Consider the following 27500-nt stretch of genomic DNA (forward strand, 5'->3'; position numbering starts at 1 on the left):
GTATTGAACTGTGTATCCCAGTTTGGACATGGTGTCAGTCCACATTCTGGTGTATGGACCCACTGTAAATAAGATCTCTTCAAGATGTTACTTCAGGTAAGTGTGACCCCACTGAATCAGGTAGGGATTTACCCTGGATTAACTAGAGTCCTTTATAGGCAGCTTGAAAGTCATACAGTGAGAGAAGCCCCTGGGGCAGCCAGAAGCTGGAAGTCAACAGAATCCAGAAGAGAAAGGAGAAGATGCCACCATGTGCACTGCCATGTAATGGAAAAGCCAAGGAACCCCAAAGATTGCTGACAGCCAGAAGATACTGACCCTGGGAGGAAGCAATTCTTCCAGCCTCTGAAACTGTAAGCCAATAAAATTTCTTTTTTTAAGGTAACCCAGTGTAAGGTATTTCTTTTAGCAGCCAAAAAATTAAAACAAAAGGCAAGTGAGCATGCAACTTAGTAAAGACAGACACTTGAATGTGCTCTGATTATATTTAATTTTTAATGTTGAAATAATTATGCACTCTTGTTTATCCTTCCCCCAATTTTCATGAATGGCTTTATCTTACATAATTGCTGTACCTTAGTTTTTTATTGTGGTAAAACACACATAACATAAAATTCAACATTTTAACCATTCGGAAGCATACAGTTTGGTGCCATTTAGTACATTCATGATGTTGAGCAACCACCACCACTATCTAAGTCCAGAACATTTTCATCACCCCAAAAGGAAACATGATACTCATTAAACAGTCACTCCCCACTGCCACCCCTACCCCTAGTCCCAGCAAAAACTATCTGCTTTCTTTCTCTATGGATTTGTAGGGAAATCATACAATATATGACCTTTTGTCTGGCTTCTTTCACTTGGCATGTTTTCAAAGTTCATCCTCATGTAGGATTCCTTTATACATTCATCAGTTGATGGACATTTGAGATGTTTCCATCTTTTGGTTACTGTGAATTCTGCTTCTGGGAATGTTCATGTACAAGGTTATGTTTGAACTCCTTGTTTTTATCTTTTGGGTATATTCTTAGGAGTGGAATTGCTGGTTCACACGGTAATTCTAAATTTAACCTTTTGAGGAACTGCCATTCTATTTTCCACAGAAGGTACAACATTTTACATTCCCACCAGTAATGTATGAGGGTTCTAATATCTCCACATCCTCACCAACACGTGTTATTTTCCAGTTTGGGGATTACAGCCATCCTAGTAGTTGTGAAGTAGTAACTCACTGTTTTGATTTGCATTTCCCTAATGGAGAATTATGTTGAGCACAGTTTCATGTGTTAATTGGCCATTTGTATAGCTTCTTTGGAGAAATGTTTATTCAAGTCCTTTGCCCATTTTTAATTGGGTTGTCTTTTTGTTGTTGAGTGGCATGAATTCTTAATAGTTTCTGGATACTTGACCCTTTTCAGATAAAAATTTGCAATTTTTCTCCTATTCTGTAGGTTATCTTTTTACTTTCTTGATAATGTCCCTTGCTGTACTAAGTTTTTAATTTTGATGAAGTCCCATATATATATATTTGTTCTTTGGTTGCTAGTGCTGCTTTGAGTCTCATATCTAAGACTCTGCTGCCAAATCCAAGGTCATGAAAAATTTCCCCTGTGTTTTCTTCTAAGACTTTTATAGTTTTAGCTCTTCTAGTTAGGTCTTTTGATCCATTTTGAGTCAATTTTTGTATTTGTTATGAGGTAAGGTTCCAACTTCATTCTTTTGCATGTGGATATACAGTTGTCTCTGTGCCATTTATTGAAGAGACTACTCTTTCCCCAACGAAAGGCACTGGCACAAAAGCACCCTTGTCAAAAATCAGTTGACCATAGGTACATGGATTTATTACTGAACTCTCAATTCTATCCCATTGATCTATATGGCTATCCTTATGCCAGTACTACACTGTTTTGATTACCCTGGATTTTTGTAGTAAATTTTGAAATCGGGATGCATGGGTCCTCCAAATTTATATTTTCCAAGATTATTTTGGCTAATCAAGGTCACTTACAATTCCAAATGAATTTTAGGATCAGCTTTCAATTTCTACCAAAAAGGCAGATGGGGTTTGACAGGAATTGCATTGAATCTGTAGAACACTTTAGGAAGTATTGCTATCTTAAAAATACTAACCATTCCAATGCATGAATACAGGATGCCTTTCTATTTATTTAGATTTTCTTTAACTTCTTTCACTTGGATGTATTATGTCCCCCAAAATGCCATGTTCTTTGATACAATCTTGTGGGGGCAGACGTATTAGTGTTGATTAGGTTGGAAGCTATTGACTGAGTGTTTCCACGGAGATGTGACACAATCAACTGGGAGAGACCTTTGATTGGATAATTGCTATGGAGGTGTTACCCCAACCATTCAAGTGGGTCTTAAATAAATCATGGGAGCCATATAAAAGAGCTGAAACACAGAAGGAACTCAGTGCAGCTGCAGCCAAGAGAGACACTTTGAAGAATGCGCAGGAGCTGGGAGTGGAGCTGGAACACAACCTGGGGTCAGCAAACACCAGTCATGTGCCTTCCTTGCTAACAGAGGTTTTTCAGATGCTATTGGCCTTCCTTTGGTGAAGGTACACTTATGTTGATGCCTTCATTTGGACATTTTCGTGGCCTTCACACTGTGACTTTGTAACCAAATAAACCCCCTCTATAAAAGCCAATCCATTTCTGGTATTTTGCATAATGGCAGCATTAGCAAACCGGAACACCAATGTTTTATAGATTTCATGTGAACAAGTCATGAACTTCCTTGGTGAACTTTATTCCTACATATTTGATTCTTTCTGATGCCATTATAAATTGAATTCTTTTTTCTTAATTTTCTTGTCAGGTTGTTTGTTCCTAGTTTACAGTAAAACAATTGATTTTGTGTTTTGGTCTTGTATCCCAAACCTTTGCTGAATTTGTTTACTGGCTCTAATTTCTTTTTGTGGAATAGTTAGGATTTTCTTCACACTGACCTCATGTCATCTGCAAATACAGATGGCTTACTTCTTCCTTTCTAATTTGGATGCCTTTTATTTCTTTTTCATGCCTAATGGCTCTGGCTAGAACTTCTAGCACAATGTTAAACAGAAGTGGTGAAAGCAAGTATCCTTGTCTTATTCCTGGAAAAGCCTTCAGACTTGCATCAAATATGTAAGGTTTTTCCTAAATAGGCTTTATCATGTTAAGGAAGTTCCCTTCTATTCCCATTTTGTTCAGTGTTTTTGTCAAGACGGGTATTGGATTTTATCAAACGCTTTTTCTGCAACAATTGAGATGATCATGTGTTTGGGTTTTTCCCCTTCATTCTATTAAAGTGGTTTATTACATTGATTCATTTTTCTATGCAGATCCACCCTTGCATTCCTGGGATAAATCCCACTTGGTCATTGTGTAGAATCCTTTCAATGTGCTGTTGGATTCAGTTTGCTACTATTTTATCAAGGATTTTTGCATCTAAATTCATAAGGGATGTTGTTAATGTAGTTTACTTTTCTTGTGATATCTTTGTCTGACATTGGTATCAAGATAATGCTGGCCTTATAGAATGAGTTAGGAAGTATTCTCCCTTCTTCTATTTTTTGGAATTTGAGAAGAATTGGTGTTAACCCTTCTTTAAATGTTTGGCATATTTCACCAGTGAAGCCATCTGGTCCTGGGATTTTCTTTCTTGGGAGGTCTTCGATTACTGATTCAATCTCTTTACTTGTTATAGATCTGTTCCAATTTTCTGTTTCTTCTTCAGTAAGTTTTAGTAGTTGGTTCGTTTCTAGGAATTTGACCTTTCCATCTAGGTTATCTAATTTGTTGTTATACAATTGTTCATAGCACTCTCTTACAATCATTTTATTTCTGTAAGGTTGGTAGTAATGGCCAGTCTTTCATTTCTGATTTTAGTAGTTCAAGACTTCTCTCATTTTTTCTTGATCAGTTATCTAACGATTTATTGATTTGTTGATCTTTTGAAAGAACAATCTTTTCAAACAATTCTCTGATTCTCTTTTACTCTATTCTCTAGTTTGTTTATTTCTGCTTTTCTCTCTATGATTTCCTTCCTTCTGCTCACTTTAGATCTTGTTTGCTCTTCCTTTCTAGTTCCTTAAGATGTAAAGTTTGGTTATTAATTTGGTATCTTTCTTCTTTTTTTAGTGTAGGCATTTACAGCTATCAAATTCACTCTGAGCACTGTTTTCATTGCATCCCATAAGTTTTGTTATGTTGTGTTTTCATTTTCATTCATTTCAAGACATTTTCTAATTTCCCTTGTGATTTATTCTTTGACCCATTGGTTGTTTAAGAGTGTTTTGTTTCATTTCCATATATTTGTAAATTTTCCAGTTTTCCTTCTGTTGCTGATTTCTAGTTTCATTCCATTGTGGTCAGAGAAAATACTTTGTATGATTTCAATCTTTTAAATTTTATTAAGACTTGTTTTGTGATCTAACATATGGTCTATAATTGTGGCGTTTTGGATTTATGTAATCCAGAAAAACATGCTCTTAAGCTTAATCCATCACTGTGAGTGTGAACTCTTGCAATAATACCTTTTGATGAGGTTATTTCAGATAAGGTATGGCCCAGAATGGGTCTTAATCTTGTTACTGAAGGATTATAGGGAAGGTCACAGTTAGAAAAAAAAAGCCACAGAGGGAACAACCAAAAGCTGAAAGTCAACAGAACCTGGAAGAGAAGAGAGAGGCCAGAAGAGGCCGCCATGTGCAAGGATCAAAGATTTACAGCAACCAGTTCCAAAACACCAATCTCCAGGAAGAAGGCATTGCCTTATTGATGCCTTGATTTGGACTTTCCCTAGCCTAAAACAATGAGCCAATAAATTCCCACTTTTAAAGCCAACCCATAGCAAGATATTTGCTTTAGCAACAAGGAAACTAAAACAATAGTCAAGAAAGTTCTTTGGGCACTTGAAAAGAGTGTATTCTGCTGTTGTTCAGTGGAGTCTTCTACATATCTCTTTCAGTTTAGTTGGTTTATAGTGTGTTCAAGTCTTCTATTTTCTTGTTGATCTTCTGCCAGTTGTTTTATCCATTGCTGAAAGTGGGGCATTTAAGTCTCTGACTATTATTGTAAAACTGTCTATTTCTTCCTTCAATTCTGTCAATTGTTTTACTTTATATATTTTGGGGCTCTATTGCTAGGCATGTATATGTTTATAATTGTTATATATTCTTGATGGATTGACCCTTTTATCAAGATGCAATGTCCTTGTTTGTCTCTCATAACAGTTTTTGAACTAAAGCCCATTTTATTGGATGTTAGTATAGGCACTCAGCTCTATTCATTTACTATTTGCAGAGTAGCTTTTTCCATTCTTTACTATCAACCTATCTGCATCATTTGATCTAAAGTAAGTCTTTTGTAGACAGAACATAATTGGATCCAATTTTTCATATATTCTACCAATCTCTGCCTTTTAATTGGTGAGTTAATACAATTAAATTTAAAGTGATTACTGATATGGAAGGACTCACTTATGACATTTTGCTACTTTTTCTATATGTCATATCTTTTTGTTTCTCAATTCCTCAATTGCTGTCTTCTTTTGTGCTTACTTGATTTTTTCAGTGTATCATTTTCTTCCTCCTCTCATTTCTTTTTCCATATTTATTTTCTTATTGGTTATCCTGGGGATTACAATTAACACCTTAAACTCATAATAATCTCATTTGAATTAATACCAACTTATTTCCAATAGTAAACAAAAACTCTGCTCTTATCTAGCTCAGCCCACCCTTTTAAGTTGTTTTGTCACAAATTACATCTTTATACATTGCATGCCCCTTAAAAAAGATTTATATGTATTGCTTTATGCATTTGTCTTTTAATCATATAGGAAAAAATCATTTTTACAATAATATTGTTTTTTTAATTTACATATGTAGTTTCCGTTAGTGATGTTCTTTATTTTTTCATGTGGCTTCAAGTTACCATTTAGGAGTGTCCTTTAATTCAGCATGAAGCATCTCTTGTAGGGCATGTCTACTAGCAATGAAATTCCTCAGATTTTATCTGGGAATGTTTTAATTTCTCCTCCATTGTTGAAGGATAATTTTGCTGGATACAGAATTCTCAGTAGATCATTTTTTTTTCAGCAATTTAAATGTCATTCACTGCCTTCTGGCCTCCATGATGTCTAATTAAAAATCAGCTGCTTATCCTGACGATCCTTTGTGCATGACATACCTTTTCTCTCTTGCTGCTTTCAAGATTTCTTTCTATCTTTGAATCTTTGGCTTTCTACATTTTCTTTATAATGTCTCAGTGTGGATTTCTTTGAGTTTATCCTGCTTGGAGTTAGTTGAGCTTCTTGGATGTGTACTATTTTCTTTTTTTTTTTTTTTTTTTTTAATCAAATTCAAGAAATTTCCAACCATTACTTCTGCAAGTATTCTTTCTGTCCCTTTCTCTTTCTCCTCTCATTCTGGAATTCCAATTATATGTATGTTAGTATGCTTGATGATGACTTACCACTCTCTGAAACTCTGTCATTTTTATTCATTCTTTTTTATTTCTGATCCTTAGACTGGATAATCTCAAATGATCTATTTTCAAGTTTGCTGATTCTTTCTTCTGCCTGCTCACATCTGCTGTTGAATTCTAGTAAATTTTCATTCCAGTTATTGTATTTTTCAGCTCTAGATTTTTTTTCTTTTGGTTCATTTTTATAATTTCTATCTCTTTACTGATATTCTCTTTCAGGTGAGAAATCATTCCCCTGGTTTTATTTAGTTCTTTGCCCATGGCTTCCTTTAGCTCACTGAACACATTTAAGACATTTGATTTAAAGTCTTTCTCTAGTAATTCCAATATCTGGGCTTTCTCAGGGACAATTTCTATTCATTTCTTTTTTTCTTGTAAATGACCCATACTTTTTATTTTCTTTGCATGCCTCACAATTTTTTTGTTGTTGAAAACTGGACTTTTTGAATATCTGGAAATCAGATGATCTCAACCTTCCCCAAAATCTGTTGTTCCTGATTGTTACGCATTGTAGTTGCTTATTTAGTGACTTTTCTAAACTAGTTATTGTAAAGAATGTATTCTTTGTCATATGGTTAATGAAGTCTCTGTTCTGATAGTGCCATGGTCAGCTACTGATTTGACTGAGATTTCTTCAAATAGCTGGGGCAAAATTTAAAAAACAAAAACAAAATGAAAAACTCTCCTGGTCTTTGCAGATTGTATGTGTGTGGGTTGGTGGACTCCTTCAATGCTTAGCCAAGTAGTTTACAACTCTGCATTAGCCTTCACTTCCTGCTTGTACAGAGAGTAAAAGTCAGCTTGGGATGAAAATGTTGGGTCTTCTCAGCTCTTTTCTGAGCATGAGCCCAGCCCTGGTCACAGGTGTGGCCTTCCAGAGTCCACAGTGCATGAAGGAACTTTTCAATGCCCCTTATTCCCCAACGTGTCTCCTTTACAGTCTCTTCTTTCCCAAGCTTTTCAGTCTGTCTGCCACTTACCCATTCAATTATCCCTTTCCTCAGGCAGCTATAGCTAGTATATTTTCCTTCAAATGCTTTTGGCAAACACCAGCTTGAGAAAGTTCCAAGATGGGCAAAACAAAAGTAAGCCCCTGGGCTGATTTCTCCCTGGACAAGGTCAAATCACACATCCACAATTCTTTGAGAATAAAAGCTGTATTTAATTTTAGATAATATTGAGGAAGTATTGATAATTTTGTTAAGTGTGCTACTGTTGTTAAATTAAGAAGTTATCTGTAAGATACATATTAAAATACTTGCATTAATTGGAGTAAGAAAATGAGATGAAGTATTTGTTTTAAAATATTCCAGAAGAAACAGCAGGCAGGGGAGGGTGCAGATTGATAAACCAAGATTGGCAAAATGGTGATAACTGTTGAATCTGGGTGATCAGTACATGGAGTTTATCTTAAGATCCTCTTTACTTTTCTTTATGCTTGAAATTTTCATAATAAAGTTTAAAACTTTAAAATAAACAAAAAACAAAACTGCATTTCCCCTCTAGCACCAGAAAACCATACCAGAAACATGGACCACTGTCCCCATAGCTGCTGCCACACTGGGTAGTGCGGGATATTGAATGTGTAAATTAGAATACCACAGTGCTCTTTTACCGAGCATCAGCAGCTTCTTTCTTCATTACGCTTTCCCCTGGTTGTTATAAGTTTTTAAATTAGATTCCAGAGATGTGAAAAAGTTGATTCTGGCAGTTTTCTCCAGTTTAATCATTGCTTTAGTGGGGATATGGAGTTTTGGAGTTCCCTACTCTGCCACTTTCCTGTAATTCATATTTAAAAATTAAATTGGTCACACTTTTATTATAACTATCATAAGTATTGAATTACTTATAACCAACCCCATGACTTGCTGGTATCCTCCAGCTGAGTACTATGTATTTAAGGGGATTATGACTCAGACACAGAGAGGGGTTACTTGATTAAATAATACACATTTCAGAACAACCAGATTTGTGGCTGGCTAATAGTTTGCATGAGTTATTTAACTTACATTCCTACAGAACCTTCTAGTCATTTACAGAAATAACCTAAGGACTGTCATTGTTTATTTGTTTTATACTTTGTATGAGACATAAAACTAGGACACAGTTTTATAACTAACATTTTTTGGTTTTGTTTGGTTCATTTTTTCTGTGATGTTACCCTCAATCTGCATGAGGCTCCCACCAACCTCCCTCCAAAGAACTTTTTAGTTAGCTTAGGCCTCCATCTCAGTGACATAACTACGATGGAAAGGAAAAGGGAAGCCAGGTCCCTTAACAGCTAAAGCTGGCAAGTCCATGCCACCACAAAACAGTCCTTGACTTTACTTCTGAGTCCCTGTGGGCAATGTCTAAAAATCTCTGACCCTGGAGGGCCATGGTATATCTGTTTGAAAAAGTATGTGAATGAGAATTAAAAACATTCAATTTCCATAGGTGAATAGAAAAAAAATAAATAAAAAGACCATAACCCCAGCCCCCTTCCACTTTCAGACAGTGCCCACACCCCCACATCAAGGCAGCACTCTGCCAAGAAAAAGGGAGTTTGCCAACACTGGAACATTCTCCCTTCTTTTCCCACCCTCCACACCCTGACATCAATGTACAGGAGAACCACGAAGTACAAGGCTCCATTTTTAATCTCATCTCTTCAAAGTCTATTTACTGGTTCCCTGTCAAATAAATATGTAGGCAAACAGCAGAAAATCACCTTGTACATTTCTGGATTCAGCATGAGAGACCGACCCTGAGAGGAGTTTGGTTTCTCCAGGGGCACTTCAATCAATGGCCGGTTTTCCTCCCTGGAGTCAGATGATGAAGGTGTAAATGAGGAAATGATCTTCCATTCCTTGTAAGCCTGAACAACAACAACAAATTAAAGACCAGTAGAATATTCTTTTGAACTATTCAAATAGCCTTCTTTAGCCTCATGGAAAATTAAGCCTACATTTTGCTGGCATGGCGGCCAGGCATTCAGCCTCTGAGTGGGGTGGGAGAGAGCACAGGCAGGGATTAGGGAAGCTACTCTCACAACTCCCCAGACACTCGGCCAAAACAGGTGAGAAGCAGACACATGTGCCCACATCCAGGAGAAACACTAAGGGTCCAGAAAGTTATTCCATCCAACTAACTGCTTCTTAAAGAACTTCAACAAGCAGTAGAAAGAGAGGAACCCAATGTCCCTACCCCTTTTCACATTGTGGTTAAGAGACACCACTTAGGGTCAGCAATTAAGACATGAGAGGCAGAATTTTCTAACTAGGTTATTAAATCAAGGATGAAAGACAATTCAGGAGCTATGGGGTACACTGTACAAGGTAGACTCTGGAGTCAGAAAAAATTCATATCTCAGGTCTTCTACTTATTAGCTATGTGACCTTCAACAAAGTGTTTACTCTCTTCTAGGTCTCATTTTCCTGCTCTGTAAAATGGAGGAAATAAGATGAGATAATCAATGCCAAGTGTCTAGTATAATCCTTGAAAAACAGTAGATACTTCGCCCATTTTTCCCTTTACCCAAATCTCAAAATCCAAGGTGACTGTGCACACTAGGGGCCAGCAAATTTTTTCTCTAAAACATCAGATACTATTTTTGGCTTTGCAGGCTACGTTGTCTCTCTTGCAACTACTCAACTCTGCCATTGTAGCACAAAAACAACAATAGACAATACGTAAATGAGTGGCATGCTATTCCAATAAAACTTTATTTATGGACACTAAAACTGAATTTCAAATAATTTTCATGTGCCATAGAATATTAGTTTACTTTTATTTTTTTCAACCAACTAAATACATAAAAACTATTTTTAGTCCACAAGTCATTGAAAAACAGACAGCAGGCTGGATTTAGATGGTGAGCCATGGTTTTTAGACTCTGACGAAGCTGAAATGCCCAAATTAAATGCAGTATTTTGAGCCCAGAATTCCTATGAAATTTCAGATTTACTATGTCTTTGGGAGTGGCTAAATTTTCTAGAGTTTATTTTTCTGATTATCAACTGGTGCTACTTGCCACCCATGTATCTTTTCAAGAATGCTGCAAAGGTTAAGTGGATTATAGTTTGTTACCTGCTTTAAGCTATCCCATAAATTAAACTATGTAAATACTAGATTAAACGCTTTAAACACCATCTATTAAATAGAAATGGTTATACTACAATCAACTTATAGAATCAATCATCATTTCTGAAAAAGGATGTGAATCATATAATAATTTAAGTAGTTGGAAGGTAAAAAAAAATCTTCAGTGCACATTTATGCCACTCCTCTTATAAAGCTGCTTAAATGACTGAATAGTTTGCCAAAGAAAGTGGGCAAAAGATACAAATGTTTGGCATGTGAGAGGATCCTCCTGGCAGATACCATGAGTTGCATACTGGTCGACCTTGAAGGGCTATTCAAGTACAATGTATTTTTAAACTGCTGGATGAGAAGCAAAAGCTGCTCATATGGCACATGACTGATCCGTTTTGATGAATAAAATATATTTCATTTTTAAGACAGATTTTTAGGAATGAGAACACGGCAAGGATACAGGCCTGCAGCACCTCTGCAATAAAAGCAGAAGCATTTAAAACTCTTCTGACTTCTTCTGTTGGGAACAATAATTATGAGGGAAAAGGCTTAGATTCTACCAGCAAATCTGCCTTTGAGGGGGCTGTTACCTAAATCAGATAGACAATTCACAAAAGTTGAGGTTTTCGAAGTCCCTCCCATCCCATTCTTTGGGCTTCCCCATCAGTATGAAGGAAAGGAGTCACCACCAGGGTAGAGTGGTAAACGACAAGTACCCTTCCAAGTGCCCACAGTTTTGGAGTGACTGTGAGAATGTCTGCCCCTCCCAAAAGGTGAAGCAAAATTCTGCAACAGAAGGGTTTGTTGAAACTAAGTTCCTTCCCCATCTCAGAAAATGGTGACCATATGGTTCAGCAAGTAACAATAAATTCTCTAGCAGGAAAAATCACCAACCAGGGCAACAAGCACTCCCTGTCCACCCCCACCCCCCACAAGTCCAGGTGCATGTGCTAGAAAGAGAGTTCTCCCTGAAACATAAACAAGGGGTATAGGAGCCCAGGAAAAGAGAGAGAAGCTCTCCACGGTTTTTCCGCTGGGTCAAAAAACAATTACTGGTCAGCGGCCCTCAGCCAATCACCCCGAAAGAAATACCACCTGAGTAGCCACACTACAGGCTGAGTATATTCCCTGGCACATTTGGAAGCATCACATGACAAGTCTTTGAGGAATCTTATTGTGTACATAGGATGAGGCAGATGTTACCAAAAAATTCAGTTTGTGAGTGTTTTAATTTCACAACTCACTGAGAAATTGGTGGAAGCATAATGTCAAGATATCCCAGCCTTAGCCATTCCCAGGATAAAGGTGAGACAGAATAACTGGATTTTTCTTTCTAAAGCAGAGCCAACCACAAGTTACAGACCCATAAGTCCATAGTTCCTTGAGCTTCTTACTGGCACAGGCATAAAACTGGCACTTAATAAAGGACAGGAACAACAAAGTCCTACCCCTTTCTCTTTTAGGAGAGCCTCAGTCCAACCATGACCAATGGATGTATTATGAGGGAAAAAAAAGTTAGTCCACAGAGATTAAAAATGGTTCCAGGGTTAATGAGAGTGCATCTGATTTTATTAGCAAATGTCAATAGAAAGGGAATATATATAAGGCATGGCAATGATATATTAATCAAGGAAGGTACTAGAAGCCTATTTCCATGTGGGGCTTTAAAAGGAAGGGGAGTACAATTGAGAGATCATGGGATATAGGGCCCAAAGCATCCGGGTTCATCTCCAGGCTCTGTCACCTACATTGTGACTATGGGCAATTTACTTTTCCTCCGTGACCCTCTGCAGCTTTATTCACAGAATGAGAGTAATAAATATATATATACCTCAGAGGGTGGAGTATGCAGTGAGATAATGTATTAAAAAAGTTCTTTATAAACTGTAAAGCACCCATAGCAATATTAGTTGTAGGTATCCTTAAGGCAAACATGACATGAAAATAACAAAACAAAAAAAAAACACACACACACACACAAAAAACATAAGGACTCTATTTAAAGCATTAGTTCCAGGACAGATTTTAAGGTGTCAAAGCCAACACTGTTCCTGATTTGGGTATGAGAAACAGGTTCTTCAGGCATGCACCATGTGCAGTGGGAAGTCTATAACAGGGATCAGGACACAGCCAGCTAAGTCCCCAAAGGAGACCACACAGCCCAGAAGCCAACTTGAGTCCCCATCAAAAGACAGTGGTGAAGAGAAACAGTGGCTAGAAAACAGAAGACAATGGACTTGAGTTGGTGGCTCTACCCATAATATATGAGACATGGAGAGAAAAAACCATCACAGGGATTCAGGAGCCAAGTCAAAGCAATGGGCTGGCACAGAGGTCACTGTGTGTCATTCGGGGACTCTTTTGCTGCTATTGTCTGCATGGGCTGCAAGCAGTGGTGGTGAAGCCATGCCAAAAGGGGCTCCCAGGCAGGGTGGCTGTTCTCATAACCCGCATTACCTGATCCAGTGGGCAGGAACCAAGTCTCACTTGTCTTCCCGGAGTTGTCTCTTTCTATGAACTGACCTTGCACAGTTCTGTCCTCATAGGGTGGACATTGCTAACCTTGCCTTCACTTGTAAGACTCTCCTTAGAGCAGGCGCCAACATGGGCATCCCTGGGAGCCAAGGATAACAACAGCTAATGAAAACTGGAAACTGGTCCTTGGTTACGAGGCATTCAGAAGAAGATGAATACGAGAGAGTAGGGAAGGACAGGGCATGGAGAGAACCAGCCACAACACATTGTGAAACAACCCACAGCCACTGTCAAAACTCACACCTAAACACACAAAACCCCACACTAGATGGATGATGCTCCAACACACAAACAGGCACCTGTGACAAACTCTCTTATCCTCAGGTTCAAATTCTCTTGCCCTGGGTAGAAGTATAGCCATACATACACATGCACTGGGTGAAAATAATTCTGTATGACATACCTCAGAATCAGTGAAAAAGTTGTAAAGGAGGACGTCATCAAATTCTAAGCCTTTTGCTTCATAAATTGTTAGCACAAGAGCTAACCCCAGCTCTTCTGGAATTTTCTCTTTTGCCATGTCATTGGCTACAAGGATTACCTGCAAAAAAAACAAAAAACAAAAAACAGTAGGGAAGAAAAAACATCAAATTCTACAAAATTCTACAAAAGGAAACCTGGGAAAGTATAACCTATTTCCATGGGAGACAGGTAATGCCTTTAAAGAGAAGTGGCCAGCATGGACTTGGTCATCCAGGCAAGTGGAAATATCTATTACCATTAGTTAATCATTCATCTCTGGGACAGGGACTATTTGAGTTCTACCTTTTGGGATAATTCAGACTCTCAACCTTTTGTCCATTGCAAATGTCTTTTATTTCAAAACACAATTGCAAGAAGCTCACCTGGTGGGCTCCAAATTCAATGGGCTGGGTTTTCCTTTTGTTCCCTCTTAGTAAAATTGCCAAGTCGCTTACACTACAAGACTCCAGGACAGTTGGTTTGGGGCCACCAAAGAGGCCAGAATCCCTTGGAAGGCGATCAAAAGACTCTGGGAAATAGAATTGAAGTAAATCCACCACTCCAGATGCCAGATTGAGGATTCCTGGGATAAAACAGAAAACACATATAAGATATTGTACCATGTGGCTGGATTTTTTTTTCTTTTTTCCTGAGCAGTATGAACCCTGATAGTAAATAATAATTGCATGCCTATTTCCAGTTCCTATTTGATTATCACTTTGTCCCTGAGCCATATTATCCTGGATGCAGTGGATGAAGGCAGAGATGTGTTGCTGTGCTAAGACTTTGTGGGATCTCATTACCAACCTATCTATATTCATGTTAGAGAAAATTATCTCATAAAGAAGAGACAAGGCAGAAATGCAATCTAAACAATTAGAGCTATAAGAATGCTAATATGAAGGGTTAGTATATCTGGTAAAAAGAAACAAGAATAGTTTTGCCCACTTTCAAGGGTGCCTAGAGTATGGCAATGGCAATACTGGATGTTAGCTGGGGTAGCAACCAAGGCCTCTATCACCCCTTTCCAACAGGTTTACACCAGATAAGTGAGGACTATACTAAGTGCCAATCTATTGAGTATCGGCCTGGAAGACTAAACCAGGAAACCCTTCTTCGGCTTGCCCTCCCAGAACTTGCCTGGCAGGCAGAAGTAGCTTGCGGTAAGCTAAAGCAATATAAGAAACAATTAAGTCAAAGCAGTCTGGGGCAAGGATTACCAGTTTTAAGATATACAATAGAGCTCCCTGGAGGGGGAAGGAATCTATTTCACAGGGAATTGAGGGTACATTAGAATTTCTGTAAATAGGGAAATTCCTAAGGCCATGAGCTAGTAAAAAATACAGGACAAGATGCAGGCTCAGAAAAGACAGAGAGGACTCTGCACTTCCCTTTCACTTTGGGCTGATCTTCTTGATAGGAGGGCTAACCTCTGAAGGAGAACACCAGCCAATGCAGAGGCAATTTGCAAAAATTGTGAAAGGTGTTCTTTGCATTGGTTTTTGTTAGCTCCAGCTACTCAAGGAAATCTCTATCATGTCACTAGATGTATAAAAACTTAAGGGACAGACAGCCCAGGGACTAAATCCCAGAGGTTAAAATTAAAGTATTAAAATGTACAGTGTGCAAGAAAAGATCACAAGACAAAAAAAAAAAAAAGGAACTGATGGCTTATCAAAAGGAATCAGATAAAAATTGAGAAACCATCAATAAACAAGACCAGAGTTTGGACCTATCAGACAAAGACTTTAAGAAAATGATCTTCAATATGCTCAAGAAAATAAAGAAAAACATGAATAAACAACTAAAGTATATCAGGAAAATAATGCATGAACAATATGAGACTCTCAGTAAAGAGACAGAACTTTTTAAAAGGATGCAAACATATATACTGTAGAAGACCACAATAACTGAAATGAAAAACCCCCTAGAAGGAATTGGAGCTGGAGGAAGAAAGAATCATTGAACTCAAAAACAAGACAATAAAAATGATCCAGGCAGAGGAACAGAAAGAAAAAAGAATTTTAAAAAAGTGAAGAGAGCACAAGAGACCTGTGGGATATGTATCAATATATGCTTTACAAGAGTCCCAGAAGGAGAAGAAAGAGACAAAAGGAATATTCAAAGAAATAATGATAGATAAATTCACAAATTTAATGAAAGACAGAAACATACACATTCAAGAACCCCAACAAACCCCAAACAGGATAAACTCAAAGAGATCCATGCCCATCAAAGGACAAGGACAAGGAGAGAGTCCTGAAAGCTGCAAGAGAAAAGCAGAGTTTTATAGTTTTTCCTTATTTATGGAGCCCTAATAAGTTTAAGTGCCAATTTCTTATCAGAAACCCTGGAGGCAAGAAGGCAGTGGGATGAAATATTTAATGTGCTTAAAGAAAATAACTACCAACCAAAAATTACCTGACGAGACTGTCTTTCAAAAATGAGGGGAGGTTAAGAAATTCCCAGATAATCAAAAGCTGAAGGAGTTCATCACCACTAGACTTGTCCTACAAGTAATGCTAAAGGACATTGTTCACACTGAAAGTAAAGGACACTAAATGGTGAATTGAAGAGCATAAAGAAATAAAGGCTTCCAAAGTTAACCATGGGGAATTATAAATGCCAATATTACTGTATTGTACTTTTTGGTATATAACTCTACTTTTAACTTCTTACAGCTTCTAAATTGCAAATGCATAAAAATTAATGATAAATCAATGGTTTTGGACACACAATGTATAAAGATATGATTTGCAACAAGTATAACAAAAAGATGGGGGGACAGTGGGGTATAGGGACAGCATTTGTGTATGTTATTGAAGTTAAAATGGTATTATACCCAACATGACTATTCTAGATTTATGATGTTAGTTTTAAGCCCCATGGTACTCACAAAGAAAATAAATGAAAAACACATACAGAAGAAAACAAGAAGGGACTCAAAATGGTACTCTACAAAAAAATAAATATGCAAGTTGTCATTAACAGAAGAATTGAGGGATAAAAAAAGACATAAGACTTAGAAAGATCAAATGGTGAAATGGCAAAAGAAAGTCCTGCATTATCAGTAGTTACTTTAAATGTAAATGGATTACTCTCCAGTCAAGAGGCAGAGATTGACAGAATGGATAAAAAAGCACAACCTAACTAACTGCATGCTGTTTATAAGAGACACACCTTAAATTCAAAGACACAAGTAGGTTGAAAGTGAAAGGATGGAAGAAAAAATATACCATGCAAATAGTAAACAAAACTGAGCTGGGATAGCTATACTAATATCAGATAAAACAGATTTTAAGTCAAAAACTATTACAAGAGGGAGGCAACCAGGCGGTATCATAGAAAGGAGTGGAAGTCAGTTAGTCCCCCTGGAAAACTAAAAAACAACCAGGAACAACCAGTAAATAATCTGGAGTAACTTCTGGGGGACAACTGTGACTGTCCACACATCATACACCAACCAGGATTGGAAGAAATGGCCGAGATTGCAGCATAAAATCTGTAAGTAAAAGCTGCAGAAATGCACCAGGAGCCCCCTCCCCACATGGCAGGCCAAACGGCAAAACCTTGCTGTGGTAGAAAGCAGCACTCTCTGAACAAGCTCAGTCTAGCTCCAACTAGGGTCTTAATTAACAAATGTGGACTTCTGAATACAAGCTGCAAATCCCCAACAAGCAGACAAAGGCTTATGTAGACTGATCTTAAAGAACCAGAAGATTCACCTGTCCAAGGAGAGGGGACCCAGAAGACCAGGTGTTACCTCTGGCTGACGAGTGAAATTGGCACCCATGGACTGGTCCTGAAAGGGGGCTTTCTGTCCCTTTTTCTCTCTCTCAACCTGAGTGGCTCAGTGGAGAAAACCTCAGCCATTTTCAGTTCACAGTGCTATGACTCAGACAAGGGTGTAGACAGCAGAGTCAAAGAGACAAAGAACCTATTTAAATGCTGATGATAACTCCCTAGAGGGTATATCTTCCCCAAGAAGAAGGAGGTGGTGCCCAGGTCTACTACTGGCCTTCCATGCAGAACCAGACCCCAGAGCCTGGGGATAAACAGCCAAAACAGAAACTAAGGGGGCCAAAACAGAAACTAAGGCTGACAGGTGCCATCTACTGGGGAGGTTAGGAAAAGCACCAGGGCTAGAGGCCTCACAGGGTGTGTCAATTTTCTAAGACAACCATCAGGGAAACATGATACTGAATATTGCCCCCTTCTGAGACCTGAGCCAATTCTGGTCTGGGAAAACCTGACTGGGGTAACCAAGGAAACCAGATGCCTGGACAATAGAAAACTACAACCTACCCTAAGAAAAATGAAGATATAGCCTAGTCAAAGGAACAAACTTACACTTCAACTGAGATACAGTAATTGAAACAACTAATGCTAAATCAGTTCACAAGTTTAGGGAAGATATGGCAAAAGAGATGAAGGGTATACTGAAAACACTGGGCAAACCTAAGGTAGAAACTTAAATTTGAAAAAAAAAATGGCAGAATCTATGGAAATGAAAGGCACAACACAAGAGATGAAAGACACAATGGAGACATACAACAGGAGATTTCAAAAGGCAGAAGAAAACACTCAGGAACTGGAAAAGAAGAAACGTGAAATCCTACATACAAGAGAACAGATAGGGAAAAGAATGGAAAAATATGAGCAATGTCTCAGAGAATTGAATGACAACATGAAATGCATGAATATACATGCCACGGGTGTCCCAGGAGGAGAAGAGAAGTGAAAAGGGGCAGAAACAATAATAGAAGAAATGATCAATGAATATTTCCAATCTCTTATGAAAGACATAAAATTATAGATGCAAGAAATGCAGCATGCCCCAAACAGAATAGATCTGAACAGGCCTACTCCAAGACACTTAATAATCAGATTATCAAACACCAAAGACAAAGAGAGACTCTTGAAAGTAGCAAGAGAAAAATGATTCATCACATACAAAGGAAACTTGATAAGACTATGTACCGGTTTCTCAGCAGAAACCATGGAAGCGAGAAGGAAGTGGTGTGATAGATTTAAGATACTGAAAGAGAAAAACTGCCAACCAAGAATCCTATATCTGGCAAAACTGTCCTTCAAATATGAGAGAAAATTTAAAATATTCTCTGATAAACAGACAATGAGAGAGTTTGCGAACAAGATACCTGTTCTACAGGAAACACTAAAGGGAGCACTATAGACCTATACGAAAAGATAGGAGTGAGAGGTTTGGAACACCATTTTGGGTGATGGTAGCACAGCAATGTAAGTACACTGAACAAAGATGACTGTGAGTATGGTTGAAAGAGCAAGGTTAGGAGCATGGGGAATGCCAGAAGGAAAGAGGAAAGATAAAGACTGGGACTGTTTAACTCAGTGAAACCTAGAGTGTTCAACAATTGTGATAAAACGTACCAGTATGTTTTTACATGAGGGAGAACAAATGAATGTCAACCCTGCAAGGTGTTAAAAATAAGGTGGTATTGGGGGAAAAAATAAAATCAATGCAAATTAGAGACTATAGTTAACAGAAACATTGTATTATGCTTCCTTTAATGTATCAAAGGCAATATACCAAAGCCTATAAGAGGGGGACAAAAGGGAGGGTAGAGGACTGTTGGCACTGGTGATATTGTCAGACTCTATTTTACTTTAGTTTAATATCTTTCCTTTTGTTACTTCCTAGCTGTCATTTTGTTTGTTTGTTTTTTCTCTTTCTTTTTCTTTTTCTTTTTCTTTTGTCTCTCTACCTTCTTTGACTCTTCCTCCATCTTTGTGGAAGAAATGGAGATGTCCTTACATAGATAGTGGTGATAGTGGTGAACACATAAATACATGGCTATACAGGGAACCATCGATTGTTTACTTAGGACGGAATGTATGGTATGTGAACAAAACCATCTTAAAAAAAAAAAAAGGGCTGATGAAGAAACTTTGAGGGCACTATATTGAGTGAAAGAAGTCATAAGGACAAATATTGCAGGGTCTCACTGATGGGAACTAATGATAATATGTGTAAACTTAGAGACATGAAATATAAGTTATCAGGATACAGAACGAGGCAAAAGAATTGGGAGCGGTTGCTTATTATGAGAAGAATGTTCAACTAGGTTGAACTTGAGTGTTTGGAAATGGACAGAGGTAATGGTAGCAAACTGTAAGAATAACTAACAGTGCTGAATAGTGTGTGAATGTGGTGGAAAGGGTAAGCTTAGAGTCACGTATGTCACCAGAAGGAAACTGGAGGTTAAAAGATGAGAATGTATAAAACAGTGAATCTTGTGGTGGACAATGTCTGTGATAAACTGTACAAATATTAGAAGTCTCTTTCATTAACTAGAACAAATGTATGACACTATAACCAGAAGTCAATAATAGAGGGGCATATAGGAAAAAATATATACGTATGCAAACTATATACTACAGTTAGTAGTATTTTAACATTCTTTCATCAACAGTAACAAACATACTATACCAATACTATGAGTCAATAATTAGGGGGTGGTGGTTAGGGATATGGGGGGATTTGAGTTTCCTTTTTTTGTCTTTATTTCTTTTCTGGAGTAATAAAAACGTTCTAAAAATTGAAAAAAAAATTAATTGTGGTGACAGATGCAAGCTGTATGATGGTACCATGGACAACTGATTGTACACTTTGGATCTTTGGATAATTGTACGGTATGTGAACAATCTCAAAAAAATTAAATTAAAAAAAAACTATTACAAGGGGCAAAGAAGGTGACTATATACTGATAAAGGGGTCAAGAAGACATAACAATTATAAATATGTATGCTCTCTTAACAGCAGAGGCCCAAAATATATGAAACAAATATTGATAGATTTAAAAGTAGAAATACACAGTTCTACATTAATGTAGATGACCTCAATACAGCACTTTCAATAATGCACAGAACATTTAGAGAGAAGATCAATCAGCAAATAGAAAACTTGAACAATACTATAACCAACTATACCCCAAGAGCTGTAGAATACATATGCCTCTCTAGTGCACATGGGTCATTTTCAGGATACACCACATTCATTAACAAAACAAGTCTTAATAAATTTTAAAATATTGAAATCTGATTTATCTTCTCCTACCACAATAGAATGAAGCTAGAAATCAATAAAAGACAAAGAACTTGAAAAATCACAAATATATGGAAATTAAACACCACACTTTTACATAAACAATGGATCAAAGAAGAAATCACAAGGAAAACTAGGAAATATATTGAGGTGAATAAAAATGAAAACACAACTTACCAAAACTTATTGGATGCAGCAAAGGCAGTGCTGAGTGGGAAATTTATAGCTCTAGATATTTACACTAAAAAAAGAAGAAAGATCTCAAATCACAGACCTGATATTACAATGGAAGGAACTAGATAAAGAAGAGCAAACTAAACCCAAAGTCAGCAGAAAGAAGAAAACAACAAGGATTTAAATGAAATAGAAAATGAAAAAACAATAGAGAGAATCAATGAAACTAAAAGTTGGTTTTTTGAAAAGATCAATAAAATTGACAAATCTTTAGCTAGACTGAACATAAAAACGAGAAAGGATGCAAATAACTAAAATCAGAAATGAATGGGGGGAAATTACTACTGACTCCACAGAAATAAAAATGATAATAAGAGGATAATGTGAACAACTGTATACCTATAAATTATATGACCTAGAAGAAATGGACAAAGTCCTAGAAACACACAACCATCTTGAAAAAGAACAAAGTTGAAGGGCTCACACTTTCCAATTTCAATAGTTATTACAAAGTTACAGTAATTAAACCAGCACAGTACCAGCACAAGGACAGATATCTGGACCCGGAATAGAACTGAGAGTTGAAATAAACCTTCACATCTATAGCCAATGGATTTTTGACAAGTGTGCCAAGTCCACTCAATTGAGAAATAATAGTCTCTTTAACAAATGGTGCTGGGAAAACTAGATCTCCACATGCAAAAGAATGAAGGTGGGCCCCTAATTCACACTACTTATAAAAATGAACTCAGAATGGATCAAAGACTTACATGTAAGAACCCAAGCTATAAAACTCCTAGAAGAAAACAAAGCTAAGCATCTTCAGGACCTTTAGTTAGGTAATGATTTCTTAGACTACAGAAAAAGCACGAGCAACAAAAGAAAAATTAAAGGGTCTTCTTTAAAAGAAAAACTTTTGTGCCTCAAAGGACTTCATCCCTATTCTAGTTTGCTAATGCTGCTGGAATGCAAAACACCAGAGATGGATTGGCTTTTATAAAAGGGGGTTTATTTGGTTACACAGTTACAGTCTTAAGGCCATGAAGTGTCCACGGTAACACATCAGCAATCGGGTACCTTCACTGGAGGATGGCCGATGGTGTCTGGAAAACCTCTGTTAGCTGGGAAGGCACGTGGCTGGCATCTGCTCCAGAGTTCTGGTTTCAAAATGGCTTTCTCCCAGGACATTCCTCTCTAGGCTGCAGTTCCTCAAAAATGTCACTCTTAGTTGCACTTGGGATATTTGTCCTCTCTCAGCTTCTCCAGAGCAAGAGTCTGCTTTCAACAGCCGTCTTCAAACTGTCGCTCATCTGCAGCTCCTGTGCTTTCTTCAAAGTGTCCCTCTTGGCTGTAGCTCCTCTTCAAAATGTCACTCACAGCTGCACTGAGTTCCTTCTGTTTGTCAGCTCATTTATATAGCTCCACTGATAAAGGCCCACACTGAATGGGTGGGGCCATGCCTCCATGGAAATATCTTATCAGTTATCACCTACAGTTGGGTGGGGCACATTTCCATGCAAACAACCTAATCCAAATGTTCCAACTTAATCCCCACTAATATGTCTGTCCCACAAGATTGCATCAAAGAATATGGCCTTTTCTGGGGAACACAATACATTCAAACTGGCACATTCCATCCCCTGGACCCCAGAAAAACATATTCTTTCCAAATACAAAATACATTCATCCCATCACACCATCACAAAAACTCAAATCATTTCAGTAACAATAGGTAAGTACAAGACCCCATCAAAATCAGTTACAAGCATGGTCTGTCCCAAAGCAAAATTCCCCTCTGGCTCTGTCCCTGTAAACTTACAACAAGTTACGTGCTTCCAATATACAAAGGAGGGACATTCATAGGATAAACATTCCCATTGCCATAAGGAGAAACTGAAAGGAAAACAGGGTTTAAGGGACCAAAACAGTTCCTAAAACCTGCAAGGCAAACTCCATTAGATTTCAAAGTCTGAGAGTCATTTACAGAACGACGTTGCATCCTTGGGGCTTGAAAGAGCAAGAGTCTAACCCTTCCTAAGGACCTTTTCGACAGCCCTTTCCTCTCCAAATGCTGGGGTGAGTTCTCCAACATATACACACATAGGGGAGACCACCTTCTCAGCCCCACCCTCCTCAAACATCGGGGCAGCACCCGGATTCCCTTCCATCTCCGGGACACATGCTCAACCCCTTCAGAACAATGGGGTGGCAGCCAGGCTCTCCCCAATTTCCTAGAAATGTGCTCCACCCTCTTTGGGGCCTGGGGTGGCAAAACTCTTCCGAAGCATCGAGGTAGAAGGCCCACCCTCAACCTCCAGGGCAAACTCACCCTTTCCATGCATGTGGGCCACTCCACTCTCCCAGCCCAAGGCCTCTTGACTTCAGACCTCAACCTCCATGGCTCTGTCTTTGAAGAAATTTTTCCTTCAGTTTGTTCCTTGTCTGTCTCCTCCAGTCCAGACCAGCAATGGTTCTGTCTATAAAGATCTTGCAAAAATTCTGTTGGCTTTGCATGAAGCACATAGGGGTCAAAGCCGTCAGACAATAGGACTTTCTACAAATCCTTTCTGCTTAACTCCTTTTCCAATCTTGGCTTATACAGAAATGGTGGCTGGGTTCCATGTTTGGTTACATGCTCACATTGGGCTGTAGCTTCTGGGATTCTACCCCCTGGAAGCCCGTAATTTTCCAAGCCATCAGCTTCTGGTTTCTTTGAACCCAAGAGTTCAGTTCTAAATTTATCTCTCTCCACTCGCATTTTACTATAAGCTGCAAGGAGAAGCCAGGCTACTTCTATATTTTGCTTGGAGATCTCATCAGCTAAATATTCTAGGCTGTCGCTTTTAAATTCTGCCTTCCATCTGACACTAGGACTCAATTTTGCCAAATTCTCTGCCACTTTAAAACAAGGATCGCCTTTCTTCCAGTTCGCAGTAACACATTCATCATTTCTGTTTAAAGCCTCGTCAGAAGTATCTTTAGAGTCCATATTTCCACAAACAGGCTCTTCAAAGCAGTTTAGGCCTTTTCCACCAAGCTCCTCACAATTCTTCCAGAATCTTCCCCTTATCCATTTAAAAAGCCGTTCCAACGTTTGGTATTTGCAAACTCAGCAGCAAAAGCACCCCACTCTTGGTACCAAAATCTTTTCTAGTTTGCTAATGCTGCTGGAATGCAAAACACCAGAGATGGATTGGCTTTTATAAAAGGGGGTTTATTTGGTACACAGTTACAGTCTTAAGGCCATAAAGTGTCCAAGGTAACACATCAGCAATCGGGTACCTTCACTGGAGGATGGCCAATGGTGTCCGGAAAACCTCTGTTAGCTGGGAAGGCATGTGGCTGTCGTCTGTTCCAAAGTTCTGGTTTCAAAATGGCTTTCTCCCAGGACATTCCTCTCTAGGCTGCAGTTCCTCAAAAATGTCACTCTTAGTTGCACTTGGGATATTTGTCCTCTCTCAGCTTCTCCAGAGCAAGAGTCTGCTTTCAACAGCCGTCTTCAAACTGTCGCTCATCTGCAGCTCCTGTGCTTTCTTCAAAGTGTCCCTCTTGGCTGTAGCTCCTCTTCAAAATGTCACTCACAGCTGCACCGAGTTCCTTCTGTTTGTCAACTCATTTATATGGCTCCACTGATCAAGGCCCACACTGAATGGGTGGGGCCATGCCTCCATGGAAATATCTCATCAGAGTTATCACCTACAGTTGGGTGGGGCACATTTCCATGCAAACAACCTAATCCAAATGTTCCAACTTAATCCCCACTAATATGTCTGTCCCACAAGATTGCATCAAAGAATATGGCCTTTTCTGGGGGACACAATACATTCAAACTGGCACAATCCCTAACATAAAAAGATAGCTTACAGAATGGGAGAAAATATTTGGAAACCACATATCCGATGAGGGCTTAATATCCAGAATATATAAAGAATCCTACAACTCAATAACAAAAAGACAACTCAATTTAAAAATGGGCAAGGAAACAGACATTTTTCCAAAAAGGTAAGCAAATTGCCGATAAGCATATGAAAAGATGCTCAACATTATTCGCCATTAGGCAAATGCAAATCAAAACCATATGAGGAGAGAAACCAAGATGGCGGCTAGGTGAGACAGGGCTAAGGAACACCTCCGTGGAAAACACTAGATAAGGACCAGAGAGTGACCCAGAATACCGGTTACAGCGATGTGCCAGCTGGACGAGATCTGCTAGTTCCCAGGGGCCGTATACTTGCTGAAACTGGGAGTCTGTATTCTGAAACGAATGAGTAAGCTGGCTGGAAGTCCCGCAGCTGCGCGGCAGTCTGGGAAAGCCAGGGTTTGGCATCTGGAGACCGACGGGCTCTTTTAATAAAAAAAATAAAAAAAACAAAAAAAGGGAAAAACCCAGGAGCGGCTGCAGGCGCGATCATGGGAACTACACAGTAAAACACAGCAAGAGGGGGCTGGGCCGGTCTCTCAGTGTCTGGCCTGGAAGATAGCCCATTGCAGATATCCCTGGGGCCAGGGCAACGGAGGGAAGAGCCAGAAGCTGAATGTAACCCCGCGACTAGCAGCTCGCTCCCAGGAGGGCTGGATAAACTCCTGCCCGGGGCCGTGCCCACAGCCCAGAGCCCCGCCAGTTGTCCCGGAGCTGGGAAGGAGGAACTGCGCAAGGAGGGGGGTGTGGAGACGCCCCGTTCGGCCATTTTTGCATCGGGCTGAAAGCGAGCTGGCTCAGCCCGGCGGCCCGGGGCTTCCCTTGAGGGACGGCGCACACTGCTGACGTAGCACAGCATTCCCTCGGCAGAGGTCCTGGAGGATCGCGGCTGGGCAGGGGGACCCGCTTGGAGATCCCAGGGACACTACGCCAAGTCCGGTGGTTTGCGGGACATCAAGAGAGAGAGGGGCTGGGGCTGAAATGAAATGAAGGCTTGGACTCTTGCGGTGGCCTTCAATCTCCGGGAACCGGAGGGATTTGAATATTGAGGCTGTCCTTCCTCTCTGGACACCCGTACAAGCGCCCCACATTCAGGGCGGACGGCTCCAGCAGCACACCCAGGCTGAGTTCTCTGGCTGGAACCCACAAGAATCGTTTCCCCACACACCGCGGGGACAAGGTGGAGAACTGACTTGAGAGGTATAGGTGTCTCACAGACACCATCTGCTGGTTAGTTAGAGAAAGTGTATGTCACCAAACAGTGTTTCTGAAAAATTAGATAGGTTTTTTTTACAAATTGAAAGAACTCTCTCGAGCAGAGCAAATGCCAAGAGGCCAAAAACAACAGAAAATCTCAATGCATATGATAAAACCAGACAATATGGAGAATCCAACTCCAAACACACAAATCAAGTTATCAGAAGAAACAAAGTTCCTCGCAGAATTAATCAAAGAAATACAATCGAGGAACGAAAGCATGGCAAAGGATTTAAAGGACATCAAGAAGACCATGGCCCAGGATATAAGTGACATAAAGAAGACCCTAGAAGAGCATAAAGAAGACTTTGCAAGAGTAAATAAAAAAATAGAAGATTTTATGGAAATAAAAGAAACTGTTGGCCAAATTAAAAAGACTCTGGATATTCACAATACAAGATTAGAGGAAGCTGAACAGCGTCTCAGTGTCCTAGAAGTCCACAGAACAGAAAATGAAAGAACAAAAGAAAGAATGGAGAAAAAAATCGAAAAAATTGAAATGGATCTCAGGGATACGACAGATAAAATAAAACAACCAAACTTAAGACTCATTGGTGTCCCAGAAGGGGAAGAGAAGGGTAAAGGTCTAGAAAGAGTGTTCAAAGAAATTGTTGGGGAAAACTTCCCCAACCTTCTACACAATATAAATAAACAAAGCATAAATGCCCAGCAAACTCCAAATAGAATAAATCCAAATAAACCCACTCCGAGACATAGTCTCATCAGACTCTCAAATGCTGAAGAGAAGGAGCAAGTTCTGAAAGCAGCAAGAGAAAAGCAATTCACCACATACAAAGGAAACAACATAAAACTAAGTTGTGACTACTCAGCGGCCACCATGGAGGCGAAAAGGCAGTGGCATGACATATTTAAAATTCTGAGAGAGAAAAATTTCCAATCAAGAATATTTTATCCAGCAAAACTCTCCTTCAAATTTGAGGGAGAGCTTAAATTTTTCACAGATAAACAAATCCTGAGAGGCTTTGCCAATAAAAGACCTGCCCTACTTCAGATTCTAAAAGGAGCCCTACCAACAGAGAAACAACAGAAAGGAGAAAAAGATATAGAGAATTTTAACAGAAATATATAGTACCTTACATCTTAAAGCACCAGGACACTCATTTTTCTCTAGTGATCACGGATCTTTCTCCAGAAGGGACCATAAGCTGGGACATACAACAAGCCTCAAGAAATTTAAAAAAAAATTGAATATACTCAAAGCACATTCTCCAATCACAATGGATTACAAATAGAAGTCAATAATTTTTGAACTGTAACTCCACTATTTACTTCCCACATGATATAAATTACACAAACTCTAATGACAAATCAGTGGTTTTGAACTCAATGTAAAATATGTAATTTTAGACAACTATATAAAGGTAGGGGAATGGAGGGGTGTAGGAACATAGTTTATGTGTCCTATTGAAGTGAAGGTGGTATCAAAGAAAAACAAGATTGATATGGATTTAAGAGGTTAATTTTAACCCCCACAGCA

General features: G+C 38.9%; 1 protein-coding gene across 5 annotated transcripts in view; it reads right to left on the reverse strand.

The window, feature by feature from the left end:
• The window catches only part of TRANK1 (tetratricopeptide repeat and ankyrin repeat containing 1), a 220691-nt gene that overhangs the window by 105391 nt on the left and 87800 nt on the right, over positions 1–27500 (reverse strand). For all 5 annotated transcript variants that reach the window (XR_005218462.1, XR_005218461.1, XR_005218469.1 and 2 more), the window contains 3 exons: positions 13952–14151; positions 13510–13647; positions 9208–9354 (listed from right to left, as the gene is read on the reverse strand). Coding sequence is in view for 1 of the 5 variants with exons in the window: in XM_037847084.1 (XP_037703012.1) it covers positions 9208–9354; positions 13510–13647; positions 13952–14151 (485 nt within the window). In the remaining 4 variants the exon portion in view is untranslated. The remainder of the gene's footprint in view (positions 1–9207; positions 9355–13509; positions 13648–13951; positions 14152–27500) is intronic.

The sequence above is a fragment of the Choloepus didactylus genome, chromosome 1, assembly GCF_015220235.1.
Source record: "Choloepus didactylus isolate mChoDid1 chromosome 1, mChoDid1.pri, whole genome shotgun sequence".
Classification (NCBI taxonomy): Eukaryota; Metazoa; Chordata; class Mammalia; order Pilosa; family Megalonychidae; genus Choloepus; species Choloepus didactylus.